The sequence below is a fragment of the Planococcus citri genome, chromosome 3, assembly GCF_950023065.1.
Source record: "Planococcus citri chromosome 3, ihPlaCitr1.1, whole genome shotgun sequence".
In the NCBI taxonomy this organism is placed as follows: domain Eukaryota; kingdom Metazoa; phylum Arthropoda; class Insecta; order Hemiptera; family Pseudococcidae; genus Planococcus; species Planococcus citri.
In genome coordinates this window covers 17,697,107-17,722,419 of record NC_088679.1, presented here as the reverse complement: position 1 = coordinate 17,722,419, position 25,313 = coordinate 17,697,107, and the positions used below count along the sequence as shown (strand labels likewise).

The following is a 25,313-nucleotide window of genomic DNA, read 5'->3' as shown; positions in this document are numbered from 1 at the left end:
GTTGGGAGTGGCACCTGTGTCGAGTTGAGCCGGATAGGCGGTGCCATTTACGGTTAGTGGCACCACACACGTATCGAATTTATCTTTTTCTCTGAGAATCTGCTCTCTAACTCGAGCTTCAATTTCTTCTCTTCGCAGCGGTGGTTTCGGCGTAACAGGTGTCCTGAGCAAGTTCAACGAACTTTCGAGAGTCGGTTGTGCACTCTGCATGTTTTGGGGAATATGTGTTGCCCCATTCACGTGATTAACATTAATTTTAATCGTCTCTGATGCCCCAGCAGGGCTGACAGGTGTTTCTGCAGTCTCTGATAAGTTTCGTTCCTCACCGGGAGGGGAGGGGATTCCTATCCTGTTGAGTAGCTTGTGGAGTGTCTGAGGTTTGATGAATTTTTTTAACTTCTCTATTTTTTTAACAGCATCAGCAACTTCTTTTTCAATGTTTTTAGGATTCTCTGCTTTTTTCTTCTCTATCAGGGTCTTTTTTCTGATAATTTCGTACTGCAATCCATCTTCTTCTGTTACAATTTCTCTGCTCTCCTGAGTTTCAGCGCCATCTTGATCAGTGATGATTTCAGGAGGTGTCTTCTTATGCCAATCGTAATTGTACATTTTATCCATTTCCTGAATCAACTCTGTTTTGCGTGCAAATCTCGGATAGTATCTACCATTTTTCTTACTTAAATGGAATTTGTGCATCACTGGTATCATGTTGTAGTGTTCATCCACTCTGAACTGACGCATAGCTTGATTTTGCTGGTCTCTTTTTAAGTCCAAAAATACAGCAGCAGGTGTCCACCAGAATGATACAATATCATCTTCTAGTGACTCCAAAGCTCTTCTGTACGCAAAGTATCTGTCCAGCGAAACTGGATTACTTGCAGCAACTTTTGGCTTAACCAGTGGAAAGAGTAAAATAATCTTCGTGAAACCTTTCTTTTTTAACATCTCTAATATCTGCGACGCATAATTCTTCATAGCTTGTGAACTCATGTCAGAGTAATTCAGCTCATACTGAGCCAACGATACAATAGCTTTTTTCTTCGTAAAGTTGGCAGCTTTGGCAGCTTTTAACAGGTCACTGAAGTTACGTTGTTCTTTGAGGTAGGGCTGAGAAATTTCAGGCCTTCGTCGTGGTATAACATTCGCTAAAAATACAGCGAGTGAGTCGCCAATCAGCTCAAATTCATCTTGTGGTAGCTCATGGAAATCCTCCACTTGTGCTAAATTGCATGCGTCAGCTACTCGTTTCCCGACGGCATTCCTGTTGAATCAGTAGACCCCTCTGGTGATGTAGGGGGGGTCTGTTCGTCTGAAACTTCAGTCTCTGATTGCGTTTCTTCTTTTCCAGTGACTGAATTCACCTGATGAGCGTTTTCTTTGTTAGGCTTTTTATACCTGTGCTCATCTTTTTTCTCTTTCTGACCATTTTTCATCGTCTCTGATTTGGGCTGGTTTCTATACTTGTCATACGATTTTTTCTGCTGATCAGTTGTGCGCTCATTTTTGCTCTCACTGTTGTTGTTGCGAGAATTGTACGAATTAGAGCGTCTATCATTTCCACCAAAGCTAGATCGACGATTTTCAGATCTCTGCTGAATATTTCGAGTCTGAGTAGGCCTTTCAGGTTCAGCTGGTTTCTGAGCAAACTCTTCCACACGAGTCATCGCGTTTAGCCTTTTTTCGAAGATGTTGATGTCTTGAAGTTCAATCTCAGTAAAACGAGGTCTGAGACTGGATGTTAGTTTATAATAAATCATCATTATTATATCTTCGAATGGTGAATTGGTGGTCTTCAGAACTTTCAACCATATCATTAACTCAGAGCACTGAGTGGTTGATGACGTTTTGCACACTGACATATTCCTAAAGTGATTTCTCGCCTCATTTTGCCTCTGAGGGCTCCAAGCGCAATCAATAAAATCCTTTCTGAGTTGATAATAATCAGTGCTATTTTCCTGAAGATCTTTCCAGGGTGCCATATGTATCAGCTTATCATCGATAAGCACCATCAGAGCATCACAGTATTGACTTTGAGATACCTGATATGGCTGCATACGTCTCTCAAAACGGTGAATAAAATTGTAAACTTGGTACTTATTTTCTTCTGAATAACTAACACCAAATTCGCGCAATCTATCAGGCCTAATGTTGGTATTGGTACCGCCAAACTGGATTCGATAATTTAGCCTGCGCTCTGGGGGGTGGTTTTGCTGCTCACGCTCAGCCTGAAGCCATCTTGGATCAATTTCAGGCTCTCGATCATCGTTACGTCGACTGTTTCGATCATCTCTGTTGCCATTGTTGTTATTGGCATTGTAATTGCGATTACTGTTATTGTTATAATCGCTGCTCCTTCGATCATTGCCACTACGATTATTTCGATCATCTCTGTTATCTCGATCGCGACTATTGTAGCTGTCGCGTCGATCACGACGATCACTGTGATCACTGCTGCCGTTACCGTCTCGCCTATCGCGGCTGTCTCTGCTTTCGCGTCGATCGCTGCTGCCTCGGCTGTCGCGGCTGTCGCGTCGCGGTGTGTTACTTCGCGAACGCGATCTACGGGATCTAGAATCTCTGGATGATGATCTATTTCGATTACCGTTACTCGGAGTGCGATGTCTGTCGTTATTGAAGTTGTTATTGTTCGAATTCGAGTTGCCCCTGGAAGGGGCGGGGGATCTAGATCGATCATTTGAGTCCCTCCTTCCTCGGAAGAGACCCACACCTTTACTGGTATTTCCACTGCTGCGACTGGCAGTGTTACCAACGATGTTACTGTTCACGTTGTGCGCAACTGGTGGCACAATAGGGGGCTGGTAGGGTGGTTCATCCGGTTCGTGGAGATTTTCTATAAATCCATCCACGTGATCTTTCCATTCAAAATATGCAGCACGTTCTTCTTCCATATTCTCGATAAACTCAACATGTTGTAACTGCATCTGATATAATAGTCCACCTTGGTACATATTTCTTTCCTTCATTTTATTCATAATGAGGACGTGAGATGTGAGTACTCTATCGGTGGTTTCTTTGTAAGCTTTAAAAATTGATTTCATCTCTGATTTCAAATCTTCGATTTTTTTATCATTTTCTCTCTTTAACTCTGATTTCATATTCGCTATTTGAGCACGCAGCTCCAGATATAGGTTGCCTACATCCTCTCTGGTTTTTGAGATGGCTTTCTCAGAATCAATGACTCGCTGAGCAATAACCTTATCGTTGCTATCGTGATTGTCAGCAGATGAATAGGCCCATTTATGGAAAATTAATTCCTCCTCTGTTAAAGTTTTCGGAAATAATTCTTCTGGCCTTTTTTCAATTTTTATCTCAATTTTTTTATCAAAATTTACCGGATCAAAATTACAAATTTGAGCCATTTTGGACTCTGCTATATTCTTCATGTACTTATCCGACCGGGAAAGTTCACCTTCAAGTTCATAATCAGGTTGAAACTGCAAAATCGACGCCTCAGGGGTTTCTTCACCTGACGGTTGTGCACCGTTTCCAGCTTTCGCTTCATCAGCACCGCTTGCGTCGATCTCATCTTGATCATCATTCAGGAAAAATAAATCGCCTTCTTCGAGTGCTTCTTGATACTCGATCGAATCAATTTTTATTTCAGCACTGCGCCATTCTCTTCTCTGATCTAAAATATTCTCGTGCAATCTGCGCAATAATTTTCGATCCTTCATTTTAGGCTTGATTTTCGGCGTGGCTTGAATTCCTAACTGATTCCGGCGTTGAATATCAGCATTCTTTGCAGCATTTCTACTCGAACGTCGTAACTGCTGATTGTGAGTATTTTGAATTTTACAGCTTTCATGGTTTGTAATACTCTGATTTTGGAAACCATCGCTATCATAATCTCTACTATTTGTTTCAGGTCTCAATTCGGTTACACGTGCATCCTGACTGACCAATGGAAAGCTGGATCTACGTGCATTGTCAATTCCAGGATTCGGAGAATTTCGATCGGCCGTCATCTCAAATAATCGTCGCATTCGATCAGGTAAGTGATCCAAAAATTCCTCTGATAAATATTCCGGTAACCGCATCGGCATGTCGAAGCTTTGTATTGTCTCTGTTAGGTACGTAGCACGGTACAAGCTTGCAACGAGCTTTCAACGCTTGACCTTGAACTTTGGTACGAGCTTGTTCAACTGTGCTCGGTTTTTCCAAACCAAAGCTTGTCGAACTTGGAACGAAAGCTCTAATAACGCGATTTTTCGGCACTTTTTCGCGATTCTTTCGAGAAATAAACTCTCACGTACCTTTTTAACGAACGTTGCAGTCGCCTAGTTGACTGATTGATACGATGTAGTCGCCTGGTTGACCAATTTTCGCCGTAGTCGCCTGGTTGACCAAATTTTGACTGGAATTCTGGGGTTTGTAAAAACTCTGATAAGTAAAAAACTCTGGTTGGAATACGCGATTCCGCCTGTACTAGGTACAGTTTGCCTCTTTCGAGAGCAGTAATAGCGGTTAGGCTAGAGGTTAGGCTAGAGGTCGCAATACCTCGTGACTTTGCCCTAATTTGTGACACAAAAAGTGCACTTGAAAAGCCCTGGGTACAGTTTTTACCACGTTTAGGGCGCCAAATATGTGATAGGTGGGACTCTCCTTGGTTTACAGAGGGAAAGTCCAGGTCTATTCGACATATAATTGAGCCCAGGGAACCCAAACTCTACTGATGACCTTACGAAAGTACATCGAACAGCAAAGGTGACGAAACACCGCATAAATGATCATAGACCGCAAATGAAGTGTTATGCTTTATTTGTACACATCTCTGATATAAAACCGAATCGATTAAATACAAAAAAGACACACTAATCATTATAAAAAGACACTTGCAATGTCAATTGCAAGTGGAAGCTCTGAAATGCATCCGAACCGGAACACCAGTGAAAAAATACTTAACGTTTGTAACGTCTCTAACGGCGGAGTGGCTATACTCGAACTAGTCCGATAGAGTGCACTACTTAGTCAGTGCTGCCACTCCGAGGGAACACATCTTCCCTTTAGGTGGAAGCTGTGGGCGCATCCCCTACCGTCACAGTTGCTTTATTGGTTGCTCCATTTGTCTTATTTTCCGCACAGGTAATATTTTTTTTTAGCATCAAAATTTTCTTTAAAATCAGCAAATGATCTGGCAACACTAAAAATCGAAAAACCAGAGCTCGTACTCAAGTCCCCCCCCCCAAAAAAAAAAATTTTTAAAAAAGTATGCACCTAATCAAAATTTGGTTTGGTTTGGACCTAACCAAAAAAATTACACGACGTGAGCAGAACATTTTGAGGTGAAAAACATCACAAAAAAATCAAAAAATTTCAATTATAAATTCAAAAAAAAAAAAAAAAAAATGAAAAAATAAACATTCCAATTGAAACTTATAATGAAACTCGGTCGAGACTTTCAACAGTTTCAGCAAAAAAACAGAATTTTTCAGCAATCGTTGGATAAAAATGACACCTTTTCTGAATTGTTGTCAGAGAAATGAGATTTCTTAAGAAATTCTTGTCAATAAAGGAAGACTTATGACATTGTTGGCATAAGAAAAGAGATTTTGACAATTTTAGCAAAAGGCAGCCTTTTTTTTTTGGCAATTTTTGAGTAAATTTTGGAACAAAAATTGTGACTTTTTGGAATTTTTAAAAAAAAAAAGGGACAATTTAAATATTTAGTAATTTTTGACAAAACGTAAAATTTTTTCAGCAATTTTTAACAAAAAAAAAAAAGGATTTTTGGCTATTGAAAAATTTTGAATTTCCATAGCAGAAAATCATAAAGCTTCTACTAATATTTTTTCTAAGCAGTTTTGAAAAAAATACCTATTGTAGAAATTTTTGATGTTTTACGGATTTTTGTCAATTTTTTTCGTAAAAAAAAGCAAAAAGTTGAGGCTTTTTGGCAATTTTCAGCAAAAAACGAGTTTTTTGAGTAAATTTTGGAAAAAAATGGAGACTTTTTGGAATTTTTTACAAAAAGAAAGTGACAATTCAACTTTTTAGTAATTTTTGGCAAAACGTAAAATTTTTTCAGCAATTTTTAGTAAAAAAAAAATGAAATTTCTGGCAATTGAAAAATTTTAAATTTTTTTGCAGAAAATCATAAGCTTTTAAGTATAAATATTTTTTCTGAGCAGTTTTGAAAAAAAAATAATTATAAAATTTGTTTGGTGCTTTATGGTTTTTTGTCAATTTTTTGGCAAAAAAAAAGCGAAACGTTGACTTTTTTAGCGAAAAGGAGAGGCTTTATGGGAATTTTTGGCAAAAAGCGAGATTTTTTGAGTAAATTTTGGTTGGATTTTTTACAAAAAGAAAGCGACAATTTTCAGTAACTTTTGGCAAAACGTGAAATTTTTTCAGCAATCAAGCGAAAAAAATGAAATTTTTGGAAATTTAAAAATTTTTAATTCAAGTCAAAAAATTATTTTTTTGGTAAAAAAACGAAAGTTTACAATTTTAGCAAGAGATTGAGATTTCAAAGTAACTTTTGGAAAAGAATTGAGACTTTTTGGAATTTTTTGCAAAAAGGAACAATTTTTGTAATTTTAACAAAAACCGATACTTTTTGCTATTTGAGGCATAAAGCAAGATTTCGACAAAGCTGAAAAGGCAGTGTAAACAGCTGGGAAAATAACAGAACGCACACATAAATGTTATCGATCGTAAAATATCATTCACTTGGTCAATGTTAACATTGTAATTTTTTGAAAATTTCCAGCAAACGTAACTTTGGTAGAACACCGGTAACCAGAAAAGTTACTTTCAAAATCTAACTTTCATAACATGCGAGCTCTGGAACACCTTATTCCCAAGAGGGAACTAATTTGACATGGAATGACCCAATTAATACTTTGAATCTAATAAAATGCAGCTTCAGTGAAATAAGAAAGGCTACAATATTGCGGATTGCACTCCACATTAAATTTTTTTATTTTCCTATTTCATTAAAATTTCAATGTCTGAGGATATCTCGATGAATTTTTAAAAATTCAAAAATCCATTTCCAATGGAAATAAACTCAAAATTATATCAAATTGAGGTAGAAAGTTGAAATTAAGCTTCGACCTCTTTTCCAACCCCCAGGCCCTAAAATTCATTTGCAGCAGTTTCCACCAGAGACTTCTAATAAATTTTGAAGTGTCCAAATTTTGCACATAACAGCTCTTCAAATTGATCATTTTGATAACTCTTTCAATCAATTTGGGTGCAGTTTTCCAAAATTCATTACTGCATGCTTTAATGTATACTTCTTATTGCGTCAGAAAAATATAGATTTAGGTCAAAAAACAGAATATTAGTCCACTTCATAAACAACGCACTGAATCGTTCTCTTTTTTTACTCGACGAGCAAAATTCAGTATTCACATCATCGACATAAAGAGCAAAGTGCACAAAGATTTGCAAATAAAATAATTCTCGAACTTATTACTCTTTCGCATTTTCCATAAAAGCGAGAAGATAACTTAGGGAAAACTCATTCGTCGAACTTGTTGCTTCTACGAGCACGTAATTGAATCACCATTACGTTTTTCGGGATCTTTAACTTTGTTCTTGGAAATGATACGCTTATAACTGCGACGTTTCAAATACTCAGACGACAAGTTTTTACGCAGACTTTCAAATCACCTCATATTACTCGACAGAATGACAATCTAATCGAGACAGATTCCCAGATTCGTTATCTTTGAACACATTTTCTCGTTCATCGTTGTCGTAAACCCAACACCACCAACACGTCGTCTACGAATAGTTAATTATTTATTCGCTAATTCCGCCAGTCAGCTTTCGTTTTATATGCGGCAGTAAGCAGTATATATTTTCACGACTCATTTGGAAATTAAAACGTATTTTTATCAAATAAAAAATGAGCCGAAGAAGTCAGTTAAAATGTACTGCAAGGAATTACGATGATATAACAATTCAACATTCGTTTTTTTCTTTTTTAGGCGTAAGATTTATACTCGTATTTTTCACGTCTGAATTTTATTGAACTTGGTCGGCTGGTACGCGTAGTAAAAATCTTGTACGGAGTGGAAATTGTTTTTTGAAAGGTACTTTGGTTTTCATTACCGAGTTTAAATTCGGTGATTAAATTTCGTCATTCGTTCTTCTGTTTTATTGAAGGTCAATTTTTATACTCTTCGCGATTTTATTTCATCATTGCCATTTCAAACATTCTTCGAGTAGACCGAATATTCGATAAAATCCTTATTTTGTTGTTTTACTCGTATTTACTTACCCCAAAGGCCGAATATCGTTTAGTTCTTCTTTGGTTTGAATCTTTCATAAGGAACACTTCGGACTTAGGTCTAGATGGCTTTTTAGGTCTAAGTATCACACGAGTTTCTTCACAGATATCTTCGTCTAGTAACTTCGAATCAGACGATACAGATAATTGACGTTTGACCAATTCATGATGATGACCTTTATCATGCCAAACTGTAACAGAAAAAATAAAAATACACTTATTTACCTAAAAAATACACTTCAGGGCTGAATAAATTCATAGCTTACAACACGTGGAAGTTCCCCCCCCCCATCCTTTAACCCTTTAAAACTGGAAACTTTTCCATTTCCGACGAGCTCACGACAACGATAATTAAGTTCTCTTTCGAACTCACAAGCATAACGATGAAGACGAGCGATCTCTTGTAAATAGTACATTTTCAAAAAAAAAGAACACCGGAAATGAAGGGGAACGTTAATGAAAAGTTTTCGGAAGCAATATCCGTCTTGGATTTTTCCACAATCCCTTACGGCGGCTGCTACAACATTACTCTTTTACAAAATGACTCAACTACACACTTTCACTTTGCTTGAAAAGAGCCAAAAAAAAAAAAAAAAAAAAAAAAAGGCTCTATGATTGACAAAAATCTTGTCTTTTCTTGTGTACTATTGACGAATTCTGTGCATTCGGTGTTTTCATTTCTACTTTATTTTTCTTTTCTTTCTTTTCGTACAAAATACAGATTTGTAGTACATGAGAAGGAACTAGTGATAATTTTATTGGCAGTTTGACAAAGAGAAACCGTTTTGATCTGCAAAAGCTTGGTTGTTTTGATTCAGTCGTTCGTGAAGACTCGATATTTGATTGAAAAAAATCGTTCACAAATGACTCTTGTGATTATTTCAGAAAAAATTATATTTCCAAGGAGTAAATATTGCTTTGGATTCTGAGATTGCAAGAAAAATTGAATGCAGGAGTGTTCCTGGAAAAACTGATTCAATCGTTCGTGAACGATAAATCTCAAAATTTTGAGATCAGAAATTCTCACAATTAGAAACATCTTGAAATCTTGAGATCTAAAACTTTCTCAAGTCTGGAGACAAAATTTCAAAATCAATAAAATCTCAAAATAAAATTTCAAGATGAAAAAAATTGAAATCCTGAGACAAAAAAATTTCAAGACAGAAAAATCTCAAACTCTCCACATCGAAAAAATCTTGTAATCTCAAGATCAAAATCCTCTCAAAGTTGAAGGCAAAAGTGTCAAAATCTCAAACCTCAAGATTGAAAAAATATAATCTGGAAACAAAAAATCTAGAATTTAAAATTCAATACTAAAAAATCTCGAAACAAAAAAATCTCAAATTATTAGAATTCAATAATCTCATAATCTCACAACCAAAAAAAACTTATAATCTCAAGATCAAAAAGTCAAAAACATACTCTAGGAAAACAAAAATCTCTAAATTTCAAAATCTAACAATGAAAAAAAATTGAAGTTCTGAGACAAAAAAATTTTAAAATGTTGAGACAGAAAAATCTCGAATTCTCCACATCGAAAAAATCTTGCTATCTCAAGATCAAAAACCTCTCAAACTCAGGAGGCAAAAGTATCAAAATCTGAAAACCTCAAGAACGTAAAAATTGAATCTCGAAACAAAAAAGTTTTAATGCAAAATTTCAAGATTCAAAAATCTCAAAATTTCAAAACGAAGAAAAAAATGAAAAATCTCAAATTTTTAGAATTTAATAATCTCATAATCTCACAACCAAAATTAAAAAAAACTTATAACCTCAAGATCAAAAACCTACTCAAGGAACAAAAATCTCCACATTTCAAAATCTAACAATGAAAAAAAATTGAAGTTCTGAGACAAAAAATTTTTTAAATGTTAAGACAGAAAAATCTCAAATTCTCCACGTCGGAATAATCTTGCAGTCTCAAGATCAAAAACCTCTCAAACTCAGGAGGCAAAACTGCCCAGTATCAAAATCTCAAAACCTCAAGATGAAAAAAAAAACTAGAATCTCAAAATATAAAAAATCTCAAAATTTTGGGGTCATAGAAATCTCACAAAATCTCAACATCAAAAAAATCTTATTAACTTCTAGATCAAAAATCTAGTCTGGGGACAAAAATCTGAAAGTTTCAAAATCCACAAGGCCTCAAAATCTGAATATGTAAAAAAATTAAAATCCTGAGACAAAAAAAAATTTACAATCTCAAGACAGAGAAATCTCAAACTGTCCAGATCGAAAAAATCTTGTAGTCTCAAGATCCAAAGACCTTTCAAAACCTGGAGGCAAAAGTGTCAAACTCTCAAAACATCAACATTTCATCATAAAAAAATTTTATGACCCCGAGATCAAAAATCTCTCAAATCTGAAGACAAGACCCCGAAATCTCAAGATGATAAAAATAAAAATCCCGAGACAAAAAAAACGAAATTTCAAGACAGAAAAATTTCAAACTTTCTGGATCAAAAAATCCTCTCATCTCAAGATGAAAAACAAATTAAAATCTTCAAACAAAAAAATCTCAAAATTTTGGGGTCCGAAAATCTTGTAACCTCAAGCTGAAAAACCTCTCGAAGTTTGACGAAAATAATAACAAAGTTTCAAAATAAATTGGACTTCAAAATCTAAAGATGAAAACAATTTTGAAATCTTGAACAAAAAAATCTGGAACTCTATAGAACAAAAAAATCTTCTTGAAAAATCTCAAAATCTCAGAATCTGAAAACCTTGAAATTGAAAAAAATTAAAATCTCAAAACGAAAAAATCTCAGAATTTCAAGACAAAAAAATCTCAAAATCTCATTTCAAGATCAAAAAGTCCTGAAATCTCGAGATCAAAAGATCTTTAAAACCCCAAAGTGTGAAAACGGAAAAATCTCACAATCCCAGGGTCAAATCAATCTTGGAAAAAATCTTGAAATCTCGAGATTATAAGAAAATAAAAACCTTCAAGATCTTGAGATCACTAAAAATTTCAAAATTACCAGATCGAAAAACTTGATATTTTGAGACTGAAAAATTTCAAAATCTTGAAATCAAAAAATCTTACAATTTCAAAATCAAGGAAATGTTGGAAAAAAGTCTTGAAACAGCGAGATCTGAAAAAAAAACCAATAATCCAAAGGCAAGAAAATCTCAAAATCATTAATTCACAAGGTAAAAAAAATTGATGTCTCGAGATCAAAAAATCGAGTTCGCTTGTAAGAATTGGGCTCTCCAGTGCTCTTGAAGTGGGTGATGGCAAACCGAATACGTAATTTTCCATTCGAGGAAAGAGAAGAGAGTAGTTCGAATAATACTCATAAAATATTACCTACTCTATAGACCTACAGTAAGTAGAAGTACTCGTATTTCCATATATCGTAGATTATAAATATTTTTCTACTTGAAAAAAAAAAATCCATTTCACAATATATACCTTGAGCATATTGTGAAGATTGGCGAAGTAACTGAATGAGGCTTATCTACCATTTTCGTGATAAAAATTGAATACATACGTCGTACTTACTCGTATAGGTTATGGTAAAAATAGATAGATCCTTTGTAAAGCGTCGAATTGAGTCAGGCTATAAGACGACTACGTGTATTTTTATCTCGACGCAGATTTTTTTTTCTCTCTATTCCGGGTTAGGTAGAGAGAGAGAGACTATGCAGACTACAGAGGTACCTGTATAATTCGTACTTATACAACAAAATATATAAGGAATATTTTGATGGATAAAAAATGTTCCAGCCTGGTAAATACGAACACAGGCGGTTAGTGAGAGAGAAAAAAATATACGAGGAAAAAAACATCTAAGGAAAAAGTTATATGTGTGTCGAATGATATGTGCGTTTTTCATTTTATTTCTGCGAGTCGAGTTACTTTTTAATGTAAAATTTATGATATGGAAATTCAAAAGCGATGTTTGATAGGGGCTTGGAATGTGTCGCGGTGATTCTTTTTATCTTATTTCGATTTGGAATTCATTGGTGTGTCGGTACACCCTGCACGCTTTTAAAAGACTCGTACTACATACGTTTATATTTCGATTCTTTATACATATATTGCATGAAGTAATGTCCTGGTGGTGTATTTCGCATGTACATACGAGTATGAAAGAGGCGAAAAACGAAGTGAGGGGAGGGGGAATACGTATGGCTGAGTAAAGAGGAAAGATGGCTTGAAATTGCCTTGTGACATGAAAGGAAACTCCGAAAAAGTATTTTATATGAAAAATTCGTGCGACTGTGTCATCTTTTTATTGTATTTTTTATTCTATATTGGAATGATTTTTGTGTTTTTCCGTTTTTTTATTTTCATATTTATTGGGGAGTTGATAAATCGTTGACTTTGATTAGAAAATATGGCAATTGAGAAATTTTTAAAAGAAAAAATAATTTTCGAGTTAACGTACGTTCGTTTTCAAACAATACTTCTATAAAACTTCTCTTTCCATCGACCAAAGTTTCAATCAGTTTTAAATGAAAGGTCGAGAGATTCCTTCATCCCTCAACTCGTATTACTCGAATTAAAAACCAATATTCCAATATTTCAAGCATCACATCGAGATTAATTGCAATATGTGGCAAGTTGCACGTTCAGGTCACCTGATTATATGCGGTCAGCAATGGAAAGCTTTGGCGCCACCTCTCATCATCGCCGCACGGATCGTTAATAAAAAATTTACAAGTTCATAAACGTTATTTAATTAAGACCGGTAAAACGATTTCTCGTTTTTTTCGCTCGTGTTTCGTTTACCTTTACAAATTATAAAAACGCAAGAGAAGTAATAAGACTGAAAATGGCAAATGAGAGGCCATTTAAACGGGCGTCTACCTTCGCTCGTCCGAAATGATCGCGTGTCTTGTCATTTACTCTTTTACCTCGACGTCCCTCGTGTTCTTTTTCGCTTTTTCACCTTTTTAGTTAGTATACCGCTATATAACGTCTCCTGTTCCCTTTCAGCCTTTGATTAATCTTGGTCGTGTTCGTAATTCGCATGATTTGCAGTTTGCTAACTTTATAACCACCAGAGTGAGACGAAGAGGATGGGAGGGAAAGCTTGAAAACACAAACGTGCCGAGGTTCTTTGCAAGCAGCACCTTTTGTTACATTATTTCACCTCATGATCGTTTCTTTTCCTTTTCTATTTTATTTTTTTTTCTTTTAACAGGGTCTCGATTAATTTGTTAAATCTTCCGGTTTAAGTAGGTACGTGTAATGTGTATATTAAAATGAAAAGAAAAAGAAAGGAAATTAGAGGAATGGGAATAGAGCTGGGGCAAACGCGTGGGCACAGAAATTGTATTTCCCAGAGACGTCTAGACTGCTGCGGTGAATGTTTTACGTGAAACGCGAAGTAGGTACTTAGTAAATAGGCTAAGTACTCGTACGATATGACCAAGATAAGGTGACCACTCATTCAGAGGAATATTTTCTTGATTTTTTTCAGTGTTTCTGAGTAATTTTACCTATGTACATGTTTTCTGAACTATTCAAATATCAACTTCACTCAAAAAATAGGAGAAAGAGAGCTGAAGGGGTGTTTTCGAACGATATGATCGAAGAACGCTTTTTGATCTCGAGATTATTGTCTTCAAATGATTATATTTTTCATCTCCAGATTTAAAGATTTTTAGAGATTTTGAGAGATATTTTTACCCCAAAATTATGAGTTTTTTCAAGATTTTTCTCAAGATGTTTTGACCCTGAGATTGTGAGATTTTTAGATCTCAATTTTTCGAAATTTTTTCTGAGATTTTGTGATTTTTGTCTTCAGACGTCGAGACGGTTTTGACCCCGAGATGACAAAATTTTTTTGATCCAGGGTTAGAGATTTTGTGTACACCATTTCGAAATTTTTTTCATCTTTTCAGATTTTGAAGTCTTATTTAATTTTGAAATTTCGATATTTTTGTCCACAATTTTTTATTGTGAGATTACGAGATTTTCAGACTCCGAAATTTTGAGATTATTCGATCTTGAAATTTTGAGATTTTGAAAGGGTTTTAATCACGCAATTTATAAGATTTTTTCGATCTGGACAGTTTGCGAGATTTCTCTGTCTTGAGATTGTAAAATTTTCATCTCAGGATTTTAATTTTTTTTTCATCTTAAGATTTTGAAATTTTCAGATTTTTGTCCTCACAAGGTAGGTGCCCCATGTGACATGTACCGATTTCAATGATGCTTGCACCATTGGATAGAGAACATCGAACATAGTCTGCCACGAAATTTTCAGCTGCTGAAGTTGATATTTCAGCCTTCCAGGGCGATTTTTCGATTTTCACATGGCAATTTTGAAAATTTGGACAAAAATAGGTTGGCGGAGGTCGCATACCGAAACCTCTCATATTATTTGGGCATTTCAATACATATGATGAGACTAGCCCACGGTGAAATTTTCAGCTGCTGAATTTGATATTTCACCGTTTCAGGGCGATTTTTCGATTTTCACATGACAATTTTGAAAAATTAGACAAAAATAGTCGGCGGAGGTCGCATACCGAAACCTCTCATATTATTTGGGCATTTCAATACATACCTAATTATGATGAGACTAGCCCACGGTGAAATTTTCAGCTGCTGAAGTTAATATTTCAGGGTTTCAGGGCGATTTTTCGATTTTTTCAAAATTGCAATGTGAAAATCGAAAAATCGTCCTGGAAGGCTGAAATATCAACTTCAGCAGCTGAAAATTTGGGGTTAAACTATGTTCGATGTCCTCTATCCAATAATGCAAAAATCGGTGATATTGGTCGTCACCTGGGGCACCTCCTTGTCAGACTGAGTTTTTGATCTTGAGCTTTATGAGATTTCTTGAATGGTGAAATTGTGAGATTTTTAGGTCGCAAATTTTCGAGATTTGAAATTTTGATACTTTTGCATTCAAACTTTGAAAAGTTTTTGATCTTAAGATTACAAGATTTTTTCGATCTGGAGAGTTTGAGATTTTTCTGTCGTGACATTTTAAAATTTTTTGCCTCAGGACTTCAATTTTTTCATCTTGAGATTTTCAGCTCTTATTGGTTTTGAAATTTTTAGATTTTTGTTCCCAGAGTAGGTTTTTGATCTTAAGATTATAGGTTATTTTTGGTCGTGAGATTATGAGATTTTTAGACCCTAAGAATTTGAGATTTTTTTGTTTGGAGATTCTATATTTTTTTATCCATCTCGAGATTTTGAGATTTTTAAGTCTTGAAATTTTAGATTTTATTGTTAGATTTTTGTTTCGTGATTTTATTTTTATCATCTTGAGGTTCTGAGATTTTGATACTTTTGCATCCAGACATTGAGAAATTTTTGATCGTGAGATTACAAGTATTTTCATTCTGGAGAGTTTGAAATTTTTTTGTCTCAGGACTTCCAATTTTGTTTATCTTGAGATTTTGAGGTCTTATTAATTTTAAAATTTTGAGATTTTTATTCCGAAAGTAGGTTTTTGATCTAGAGGTTATAAGTCTTTTTTGGTTGTGAGTATAAAATTTTGAGATTTTTTTTGTTTTGAGATTCCATTTTTTTTTCATCTCAAAGTTTTCAAATTTTGATCTTTAGCCTCCAAGTTTGAGAGGTTTTTTACCTCGAGATTACAAGATTTTTTCAATCTGGATAGTTTGGGATTTTTCTGTCTCGGGATTTTCAAGATTTTTTTTTTGTGAGATGTTATTGACTTCCAGAACTTTTTTGTCACGAGGCTTCCAGAGGGCTTTGAACTCCTATGTCAGAATTTTAAGATTTTTTAATCATCTGATTCTAAAATTTGTTAATCTGAATATTTTTTTCCTTTCAAGATTTTTTTGATTTCGAGATTTCCAAATTTTTTTCGCCATCAGGCTTCGAGACGATTTTGGTCTCCAAGATTTTTTGATCAACAGATTTCTAGTTTTTTGTTTTTGATAGATTTTCAAGATTTTTTTCGCATATTTTCATGATCTCAAGATTATAGAAGTGTTTTCAATTTCAAAATTTTGAGATTTTTCTCCATCCAGAGATTTGAGATTTTTTTTCGAGATTTCCAGATTTTTTTATCTTGAGATTTTGAAATTTTTTCGTCTGCAGACTTCGAGAGATTCTCGATTTCGAAGAGTAGAGATTTTGAGATTTTTTGCTCATGAGATTGTTTCGTCATTTGATCTCAAGATTTCGAGTTTTTTCTTTCTTAAGATTTCGAGATTTTTTGATTTTTCTTTCGAGAGGTTTCTGATCTCGAGATATCGAGATTTCATCGATTTTGAAATTTAGCTCTTTTCTTGGCCGTTGATAAGTTATGAGGCGAGAAAAAGGACGTCGAAATTATTTTTGCTTCCTATTCACTTAAATTACCTGTACAATAAAAGTAGTGAAACTCGAGATGAAAATTTTTCTAAAATTACGAAAAATAAGAAAAGCAGCCATTGAAATCAAGGATACACAAAATGGTCAACTTTCTCCATATAATTTGAGAAAAAGAAAATGGAATTTTATTGCTACTTTCGAGCATCCGAGATACCAGTACAATACCGATGGGAATTACCAAAAGAAGGTATATAGCAAAGCAGTAAACGACCAAATGAAAGAAATAGGTAATGGAAAAATACGCGAAATATTTGTATTAGTTCATTAATATCTTCATAACCTACTCGTATACTACAAGACGTAGAAACGCTCACAAAAGCTCCAGCACATATTTTAAAATCGACTTTCGACGAAGAAGAAAACACTCGAGTGAAATTTCAACCATCGTATCGATACAGGTAGGTAAATCTGATCGGAATTTTGTATTACCCTGACGAATGTAATTTACCGTGCTTGATAAAATGGTAAAGTTTTGCTCTCGGAAGCAGCGCCAAATACGAGTACGATGACGAGAAGCGGGTTCAATTTCAAATACAGACGAGCAACTTAATGAAGAATTTACTGCTACGCCGGAGAGAAGTTCAATAAAATGAGCATATTTTCAATATCACTAGCGCGATAAATAAGTCGTTCGTTCGAGTGAAAATCACCCCCAGTAAATCTAACTTATTGTTTACGTATACCTGAGACGGTAGTTTAATGAGAAATTTTTTTCACCTTAAGGTTGTGTTTTCAAATTTTTTTTCGAGTATGCTTCGAGGTGGACAATTTAAAGGCAGCGAGTTGAAATTATATCTGGCGGAAAATAAGGTCTTTGTAGAGAAGGAAAACTTTTTACGAAGATGTTCGTAATTATCGATGAATATTTTTCTCATTTTCTTTGTTTTTTTTTCAAGAAAGTTCTACTTCGACGATCTGGATTCGTGTAGGTATACGAGAAAGTTTCTGCGTTTGGAGGTGTCGATCAGATGTAGCCAGTGGGGGGGGGCTACACTGCATGATATTGATATTTTTGTTCTTAATTTCGACTTTTAATCCATCCACACCCACAAGGAATAAATTAGACTTTTCCGGTCACTGAAAAAAGTAACACTTCTTTTCTTTTTTCCTCTTACACTTTACTTTGCCAAAATCTCAATCAAAAATAGGGGTACTTTTTTCCTCACTATCCAGTTACCAAGAACTAAGTCAGCCAGTTGTCATTTTTCTCTTCGAGTTGATCACACAGACGCTTAATGCAACTGCATTGTGAATCGAGAAAGGAGATGATGAGACACAGGATAAGGAGAGGATCTACTTTGAAAGCCCCTAATGTAAATGTATTTCTCCTATGGGCAGTCGCGACGTTCCTTCCACCCTTTTCTCAGCTTTGTAGCCATTATTGAAAGCTCGGAGCACTTTTTACGAGATATAATTTCTATCCGCAACCTGAGCTTTTTTTCTCCATTTGGACACGACTAAAAAAAAAACCACTGCGTCGACCAACGAATCGAAAGATATAAAACGAGGAAACGACTCCGACGAGGTGTTTTTTTGCGCATTTCTTTGTTAATCCGAATCCAAATCGTCGTCGAATTTATTTGCGATTTCGACTTCGGTGACGTAATTATTCCAACGTACTGGAGTATAAAACACGCCGCATAGGGAAATCATTCGTAATTTCGACCCGAGCAAACAATAAAAACTTGGAGTGGAGCGTTTATAACTGTATTTTTTCTTTTTCTCGCTTCGACGTAGTAAAATTCAATTTACGTCATTCATTCGTTCGTTCACGTTCACGTTCGTCGAATTGTAACACGCTTTCGAATTTTGGTAAATGAATATCTACGTTTTTGGGTTGAGATTTCAATTAATTGTTATTTGGTTTCTATACAGCCTTTTTCAAGAGCGATGGAGCGAACGAGGATCAGAAAAATAAGAACGAGTGGAATACTTAATCGAACCACAGTGCTCTGTACTCGATGAGCCATTTCAGCGCAATTGTTCACTTTCGTATCAATAAACCACAAAACTGCCACTTCGAGGATACGAAATTCGAAAATAAGGTTGATACGTTTCTATTCTTGTAAGTGTGATGAGATTCGAAATTCTTCGCGAGTAAAATGAACGACAAATATTTTAATTTTGAATTTTTGCTGGTTCGATTCGTCTTGATTTCAATTTGTTATACTGAGAGAAGTGTGTTATGAGGATTTTTCCTCGTGCTTACGAGTGTATTAAGGAACCTTTTGACGTATTTAGAAGAATTTAAATTTCTATGGGGCGTCTAATTTTTTAAATTGGGCAGCTGAATTTTCTTGAGGTACCCTAAGGGACCCTAACAACATTAATTTAAAAAAATGAGTGAAATCGACGAACGAATGGCAGAAAGAGGATTGCGAAAATTACCAAGAACCATCAACAGAACACCCACCACATACTCGTATGTCACTTTTCACCTACATTTCTCGTAGAAATCCGTTTGATGAAAATTTAATTCCTGCTTGGGAAAGGTTTTGTAAAATTCCCAACGTGAGATGCGCGTACCAATCTGTCGATTTAGTCAAATTGCATAAGATTGTACACACGAACTACGAGTACGTGTATCGTTCGATATATTCACTTCCTACACGCAGTGACAGCTTCGTCTTCTACTGGTAATGTCGTCTTGTAAACATCTGAATTGTCGGTAAATGCGCGACATCTCGTCATAAATTCTGTCACAACTTTGACGCGTTTCATTATTTATTCAGTGAATACGTCGAGGAAAATTTGGCTTGAGGTTTATTACCTTGTTCCTATGATTTTTGTTTTGCGAGAGAAAAAAAAAACGAGAATTGGGTATATGTATTTTGGAGGGATTTTTCGCTGCCACTTTTTAAAAATGTTGGTTTTTATGAAAAAAAAAACATTCATTAAAAATTTCAGCTTTCCAACTGAAAATGAAGTGATGCCAGCAGCTTTCAAAGTTATAAAAAAGTTTAATCTAATTGCAAATATTTACTATAAAGTATATAAAAAAATTTAATCTAATTGCAAATATTTACTATAAAGTATAGATTTCTGTATCAGAACATAAATCTTCAAATATGAAAATTTTTTAAACATTTTGAATTAATTGGTCATGATCTGCTCAGAACGCTACAAAAAAAAACTTTATAAAAAAAATCTACTATTTTGATCACAAAGTTGCCTTTCAACTTTTATTCAATTGGGGACAAAACCCATGCTTCTAAAATTCCAGATTTTCAAAACACATAATTTTTCTAATACTGATGAAAATCTAGAGTTTCCTAAATATGGCTAGAAGCTCCAAAACGGCTCGAAACCCCCTTCAATGGACTTACAGTTAGCGTGTCAAAATTAGTCGATAAAGTAGCGTACATCCTGCCACAGATACCACCAGAACAGGCAGGTTTTGTGCCAGGAAGAGGCACAAGAGAACAAATCCTAAATGTACGCCAAGTAATTGAAAAGGCAAGAGAATTCAACAAGCCGGTGTACATGTGCTTCATTGACTACGAGAAGGCATTTGACAATGTGAAGTGGAAGATCCTCTGGCAAAACCTCAAAAAGCTTGGAGTACCAGAGCACCTTGTCAGTCTCATGGAGAGTCTGTATGAGGACAACGTGGCACAGGTGAGAGTTGAAGGAGAGCTCGCCAATCATTTCCATACAGCAAAAGGAGTGAGACAGGGATGCATACTGATGATGGCTTGGTATAAAAACCTCGTAAGTCCAGATTTTTTCAAAAATGCCTTTTTTGTGGTTTCTTTAGTAAAAAATAACGAGGAATCCGAATTTAAAAACCTCTTAAGTCTAAAACGCATCCTAGCGCTCTAATCGGCGAAAATCTAACATTAAAAAACACATAAGTCCGACTTACGAGGTAAGTATGTACATGAATTTCATCAATCGTAAATTTGAAAATCTCGTAAGTCCTTGTTAAAAACCATGTAAGTCGTACATAAGTACGATGAAAATCTCGTATGTCCTTCCAAAGCGCTTTAAATCAACTAATTATATTTTATCAACCTATAAAATATCATCAGGCCATACCATTAAGACCTCTAAAACATAATAATGTAATCTAAAACTGCAAATAACAAAATATGAATGTTTTAAACGTTTTTTTGCTATCCTGAAAATTGTAGGATTTTGGACTTACGTGGTATTTATACCAAGCCATTGATACTCTGCCCAATTCTCTTCAATGCATATGGAGAATGGGTAATGAGAACTGCCCTACAGGATTGGGAAAAGGGAGTCAGAATTGGAGGAAAGACATCATCAAACTTACGATATGCCAATGACACAACCCTGCTTGCTGAGACACCGCATAAGATGAAGGAAATGCTCAGGAAAATCGAAGAAGCCAGCAATGAGGCAGGTCTGAGGGTCAACAAAGGAAAAACAAAAATAATGATAATCAACAGGAAGCAAAAAAACGGACCTAAAATATTGGAGATTGATGGTATAGAGGTTGTAGGTACAGGACTTTGTGTACCTTTGTTCATCAATAATGAATCAGGGAAGCTCAGCCCGAGAAATCAGGAGAAGGTCAGCCATAGCAATGACAGCAATGGGGAAGCTCAACCGGATATGGAAAAGCCACAACATTACAAAGGCCACAAAGCTGAGAATCGTAAGAACGCTAGTCTTCTCCATCTTCCTCTATGTGTCAGAATGCTGGACAGTATACACGAGGCAGATCAAGTTAAAATTGACGCATTCAAAATGTACTGCTACAGACGCATACTAAGGATGTAATGGGTCCAGAAAAGAACAAATGCGTCAATACTTATGCAACTGGGCATAAAGGAAACGCTAAGCACAGTCATCAGGAGACGAATACTATGCTACTTCGGACACATCGTGAGGCAGGACAAACTGGAAAAATTGACAGTCCAAGGCCACATAGAAGGTAAGAGGGGAAGGGGAAGATCACCCACCCGATACACAGACTTAATCAAGAAAACTGCCAAAATGTCACTGGGAGAATGCACAAGAAAAGCCGAGGACAGAGATAGCTGAAGAGAACTGGTTGCGGGGATTTTGTAGTCGCAATGTCCGGATATGGGCAAGCGAGGAAGAAGAAAAATAATTTCAACTTGATTTGGTAAAATTTTGTGGACTTTCTGGAGGCTTCAAAACTACTCTAAAAGGGTTTGAACCAGTTCTCAATTGATTTGAGACGTCAAAAATAGGATACATACCAACTTGATATAATTTCAAATTTTTCCAAATTTCAAACTCGCATTGGATTTCAAAAAATGCATCTACAGGGTGTCTAACAAAACTGCCAGTCAAAAAATCATGACTTCTTCGCAACTTTTTCATGGCCCATTTTTCACATTTTAACCGCATGAGAATCTCCCTCCCCCCACCCATAAAAAAAACAATCAACTTGAAACTGTGAGGGCATCGAACAGGGTTGCCATTTTTTACAGGATCAAAAATTAAGTATTTCAGTATTTAAGTTTTTCATTTTTCTGATTTTTGGAACAAATTTTTCATTTTTTTTAATTTGATGTTTCTTTTTTTTTTTAATTTAACAAGGTTTAAAGTAATATTTGAGTTTTTTGAAAAAATTTTAAATGTGTTTCGAGCAAAATCCATGACTTTCTTATGACATTTTCATGACTTTCGGAACTACCTACCAAAATTTATCATTTTTTCATGACTTTCATGACAGTTAGGCATTCTGATTTAAAGTCAAAAAATTTGCTTTAGCACCTGAAATTTGAACTAGTGATGTACCTATTTTTGTATGCTCTCTCAACTCTATTTTGTCCAGTATTTTTCTGCCTACTATGAGGAGGTGGGAAGGGGGTGCATTGTCCGCATTTGTGCCACTTTCTTTGGGGGTGGTTTTTCACGTAAATACATATAAAAAAATTTCCCTACAAGCATACAACTTTTGATTTTTCAAATTTTTCTCCTTCAATAAATATATCCAGATTACAAATTGTTTTTTTTCAAATGAAAAAAAATCATCAGGGAAAAATGTTTTTTGTACAATTTAAATTATCTGCTAAGCTTATGATTACATTAAGCCAATTTCACGAGGTTTAAAACACTTTCAAAGCCGTTAATTGAACATATGATACCTACCTGCATACGTACCTACGTATTTGTATTTAAATTATTTTCGAAAAAAAAACCGGAAGAAAATAAAAATATGTACCTACCTATAGTTGACTACGATGCAGTGCAAAACCTTCGGTTTTGGCAAATGCCATAGCAACAGAAATGAAAATAAAATTTCTAGTAAGTATTTTACTTATATAAGTAAACTTCGCCCCATACCAAGAAATAATCAACCCTATTGGGTCAAGGTTATCGCCCAGAAATCAAAACAACTCATCCTTAATTGAGTTTTCGAAATAACAATCAAGAAAAATGCACAGCCTCTCGAGTCCAGATTAACGGGAAACTGTTAGTCTGGGTTAAAATTGCTAATTTATGCGAATCTGAGTTTGAAAATACGCGGATTAAATTTTACTGCGACGTTGAGTTGTCTCTTCTGTTTTCTTCAGCATTCGAATCGAGAGTACCTCTACTTACAAAGTAAACAAGACCATTCGGATATGATTTCTTTTCCAATTAACTCCTTTACTAGGGTAGTAGGGTAGGTGTATTGTTTACGAGAGATTGTATCAGATTGAAAAAATCCACTATATAAGTACGATATTTTACCAAAACAAGTCTACAGCGACGTAAATACATAAATATTTTGGTCTCGGACACGTACATACCTACTACGTATATGCTCAATGCTCATACTACGCTAGAATAAGATTGACCACCATCGTGTATCGAGAAACTATACCCATGCGAATCGTAATTCCGCACTCGGAAGGCAGAAATTTAACCCAATTTTTTATTCGGTTCGATGACGTGATTGAAATATCGTATATATTCGCCATCGAGCTTACTTGAGGCGTGAACGTATTAAAAATAAGGGAGCAAAAACATCATCACGCGTAAAAACAAAATAAAGTCGTTCGGCAATCGTAGATGGAATTTTAATTTACCAGTGGCAATGTCGTATTCGCGCTCGGCAAGCTAGAAATTTCGTCGTAGTTGTCGTTTCCAATAATATAAAAACTCTCGAACTGATTTCGCACGTTCTTTTTTCCCTCCCTTTGGGTTCAGGGTTCCTTTTCCGTAGCTCACAAACCTGCAGCCTTTGCTCGTATATTCAAATGTAAACCGAACCCGAATTCGATGAAATGTCGACGTCGTCGTTTCAAAATCCTTCTTTCGCTCGACGAAACTGTTTATCTCATTAATCAAAACGACAACGTGAAATTCTCTCTTATTTCAAAAGCAATACCGTGGCGAGAAGAAAATATAAAAAATGCTACAGTCGGATACCAAACGACGGTATTTAATAATTTTCAAATAATTTATCTTTTTCACCAGTGTATAGAAATTTTGACCAAGCTGAGGAAAAAATAACAAATAAAATGAGAACATAAATGCTCAAAATTGCGTTCTTGGTTCTATTTTTCTTGTATATTGAGGACAGGTTTTCTGTCAAAAATGAGTAAAAAACCAGCATCGTTATTTTTTCCATTTTTTTTTTTTTTTAAGACACATAATTTATTGTGTTGTGAGAGTGTAAGGCTAAAATCCGGAAGATTTGACTCATAAAAATTAAACAAGCCTCACAAAGAAGGTGAAGAAATATCGATGGATCATTTTGAAATATCTGGGATTCATATTACGAATTGTGATAAATTTTAGAAAATTTTTCAGTCTACAAAAACATCCAAACCATCCACCTAAGGCAGATATCGATAATGTAAGTACATCTTGATTTTGATCTCCGGAATCGATTTTTGGTAATTTCGAGCTGATTTGTAACCTACAGAAATAAGTTTTAAAATCGCAAATTAATCATTGAGAAATTTGACTCTGTTTCGGTGGTAACACTGATTTCGTCACCATAAAAAATCTCCAAGTTGACACAAAAAATTGTTTATGAAATGACTACTTAAAACATGCAAAATGTAAAACTGCATATGGAAATCAATGTTGTATAAAATGATTTTGAAAAAATAGCCAAAAAATTGAGAGAATAAAAGTACAAATATTGCTTGAAATGACCAAAAAAAAAAAAAAAATAGTTAAAACTCGGTTCAAATTTTATGAGTAGGTAGCAAAAAATTCAAAAAGTGTTGACGGAATTGTCACAGAAATTTATTGAAAATGAACAAAATTCATGCAAGAATTCAAATTTTAAGAAAAACTTGAAAAATACTCATCATCAAAATTCAAAATTACATGAAATTGTGGAAATTGAAAAAATTGGCCGAATGTACATACGAGTAAATGTCTTCAGAAATGACAGTGAAATTTTAGTTTAGGAAGGGTCATTCCACGTCAATTGGACCAACAAGTGGTAGGGGGGTTCGGCGATTTTTTTGAAATTTTTCCTGTGGAAAGACCATTTTGAAGGGATGACCAATGGCGCAAATCGCAGCCCTCTAGCCCATTTCTAATGGCAGCCAGGGAGGGGGTGTCAAAGTTTTCAGTGAACCTAAAATATCATCCATTTCAGCGGTGGATTACTCGATGACCGCGATACCTACCAAAATTGAACATTTTCCCATAGTTAGGGGGTTTGAAAGGCTTTTTGGTGATATCATGAAAATCAGTGTTGCCACTTTTTTCGTACAAAAAATTAGCTCAAAAAGTTTCGAAACGTAGTTTTCATATCGTTCCGACTCTCAAAAATTCTGAAAAAAATAT

The 25,313-nt window shown here is 35.1% G+C and overlaps 1 protein-coding gene across 2 annotated transcripts in view; it reads right to left on the bottom strand.

Annotated features, from left to right (window-relative positions):
* Nucleotides 1-25,313, bottom strand: part of Eip63E (cyclin dependent kinase Eip63E) — a 375,533-nt gene that overhangs the window by 111,456 nt on the left and 238,764 nt on the right. For both annotated transcript variants that reach the window (XM_065355991.1, XM_065355993.1), the window contains exon 4: nucleotides 8,252-8,451. In XM_065355991.1, the coding sequence (XP_065212063.1) occupies nucleotides 8,252-8,451 (200 nt within the window). The remainder of the gene's footprint in view (nucleotides 1-8,251; nucleotides 8,452-25,313) is intronic.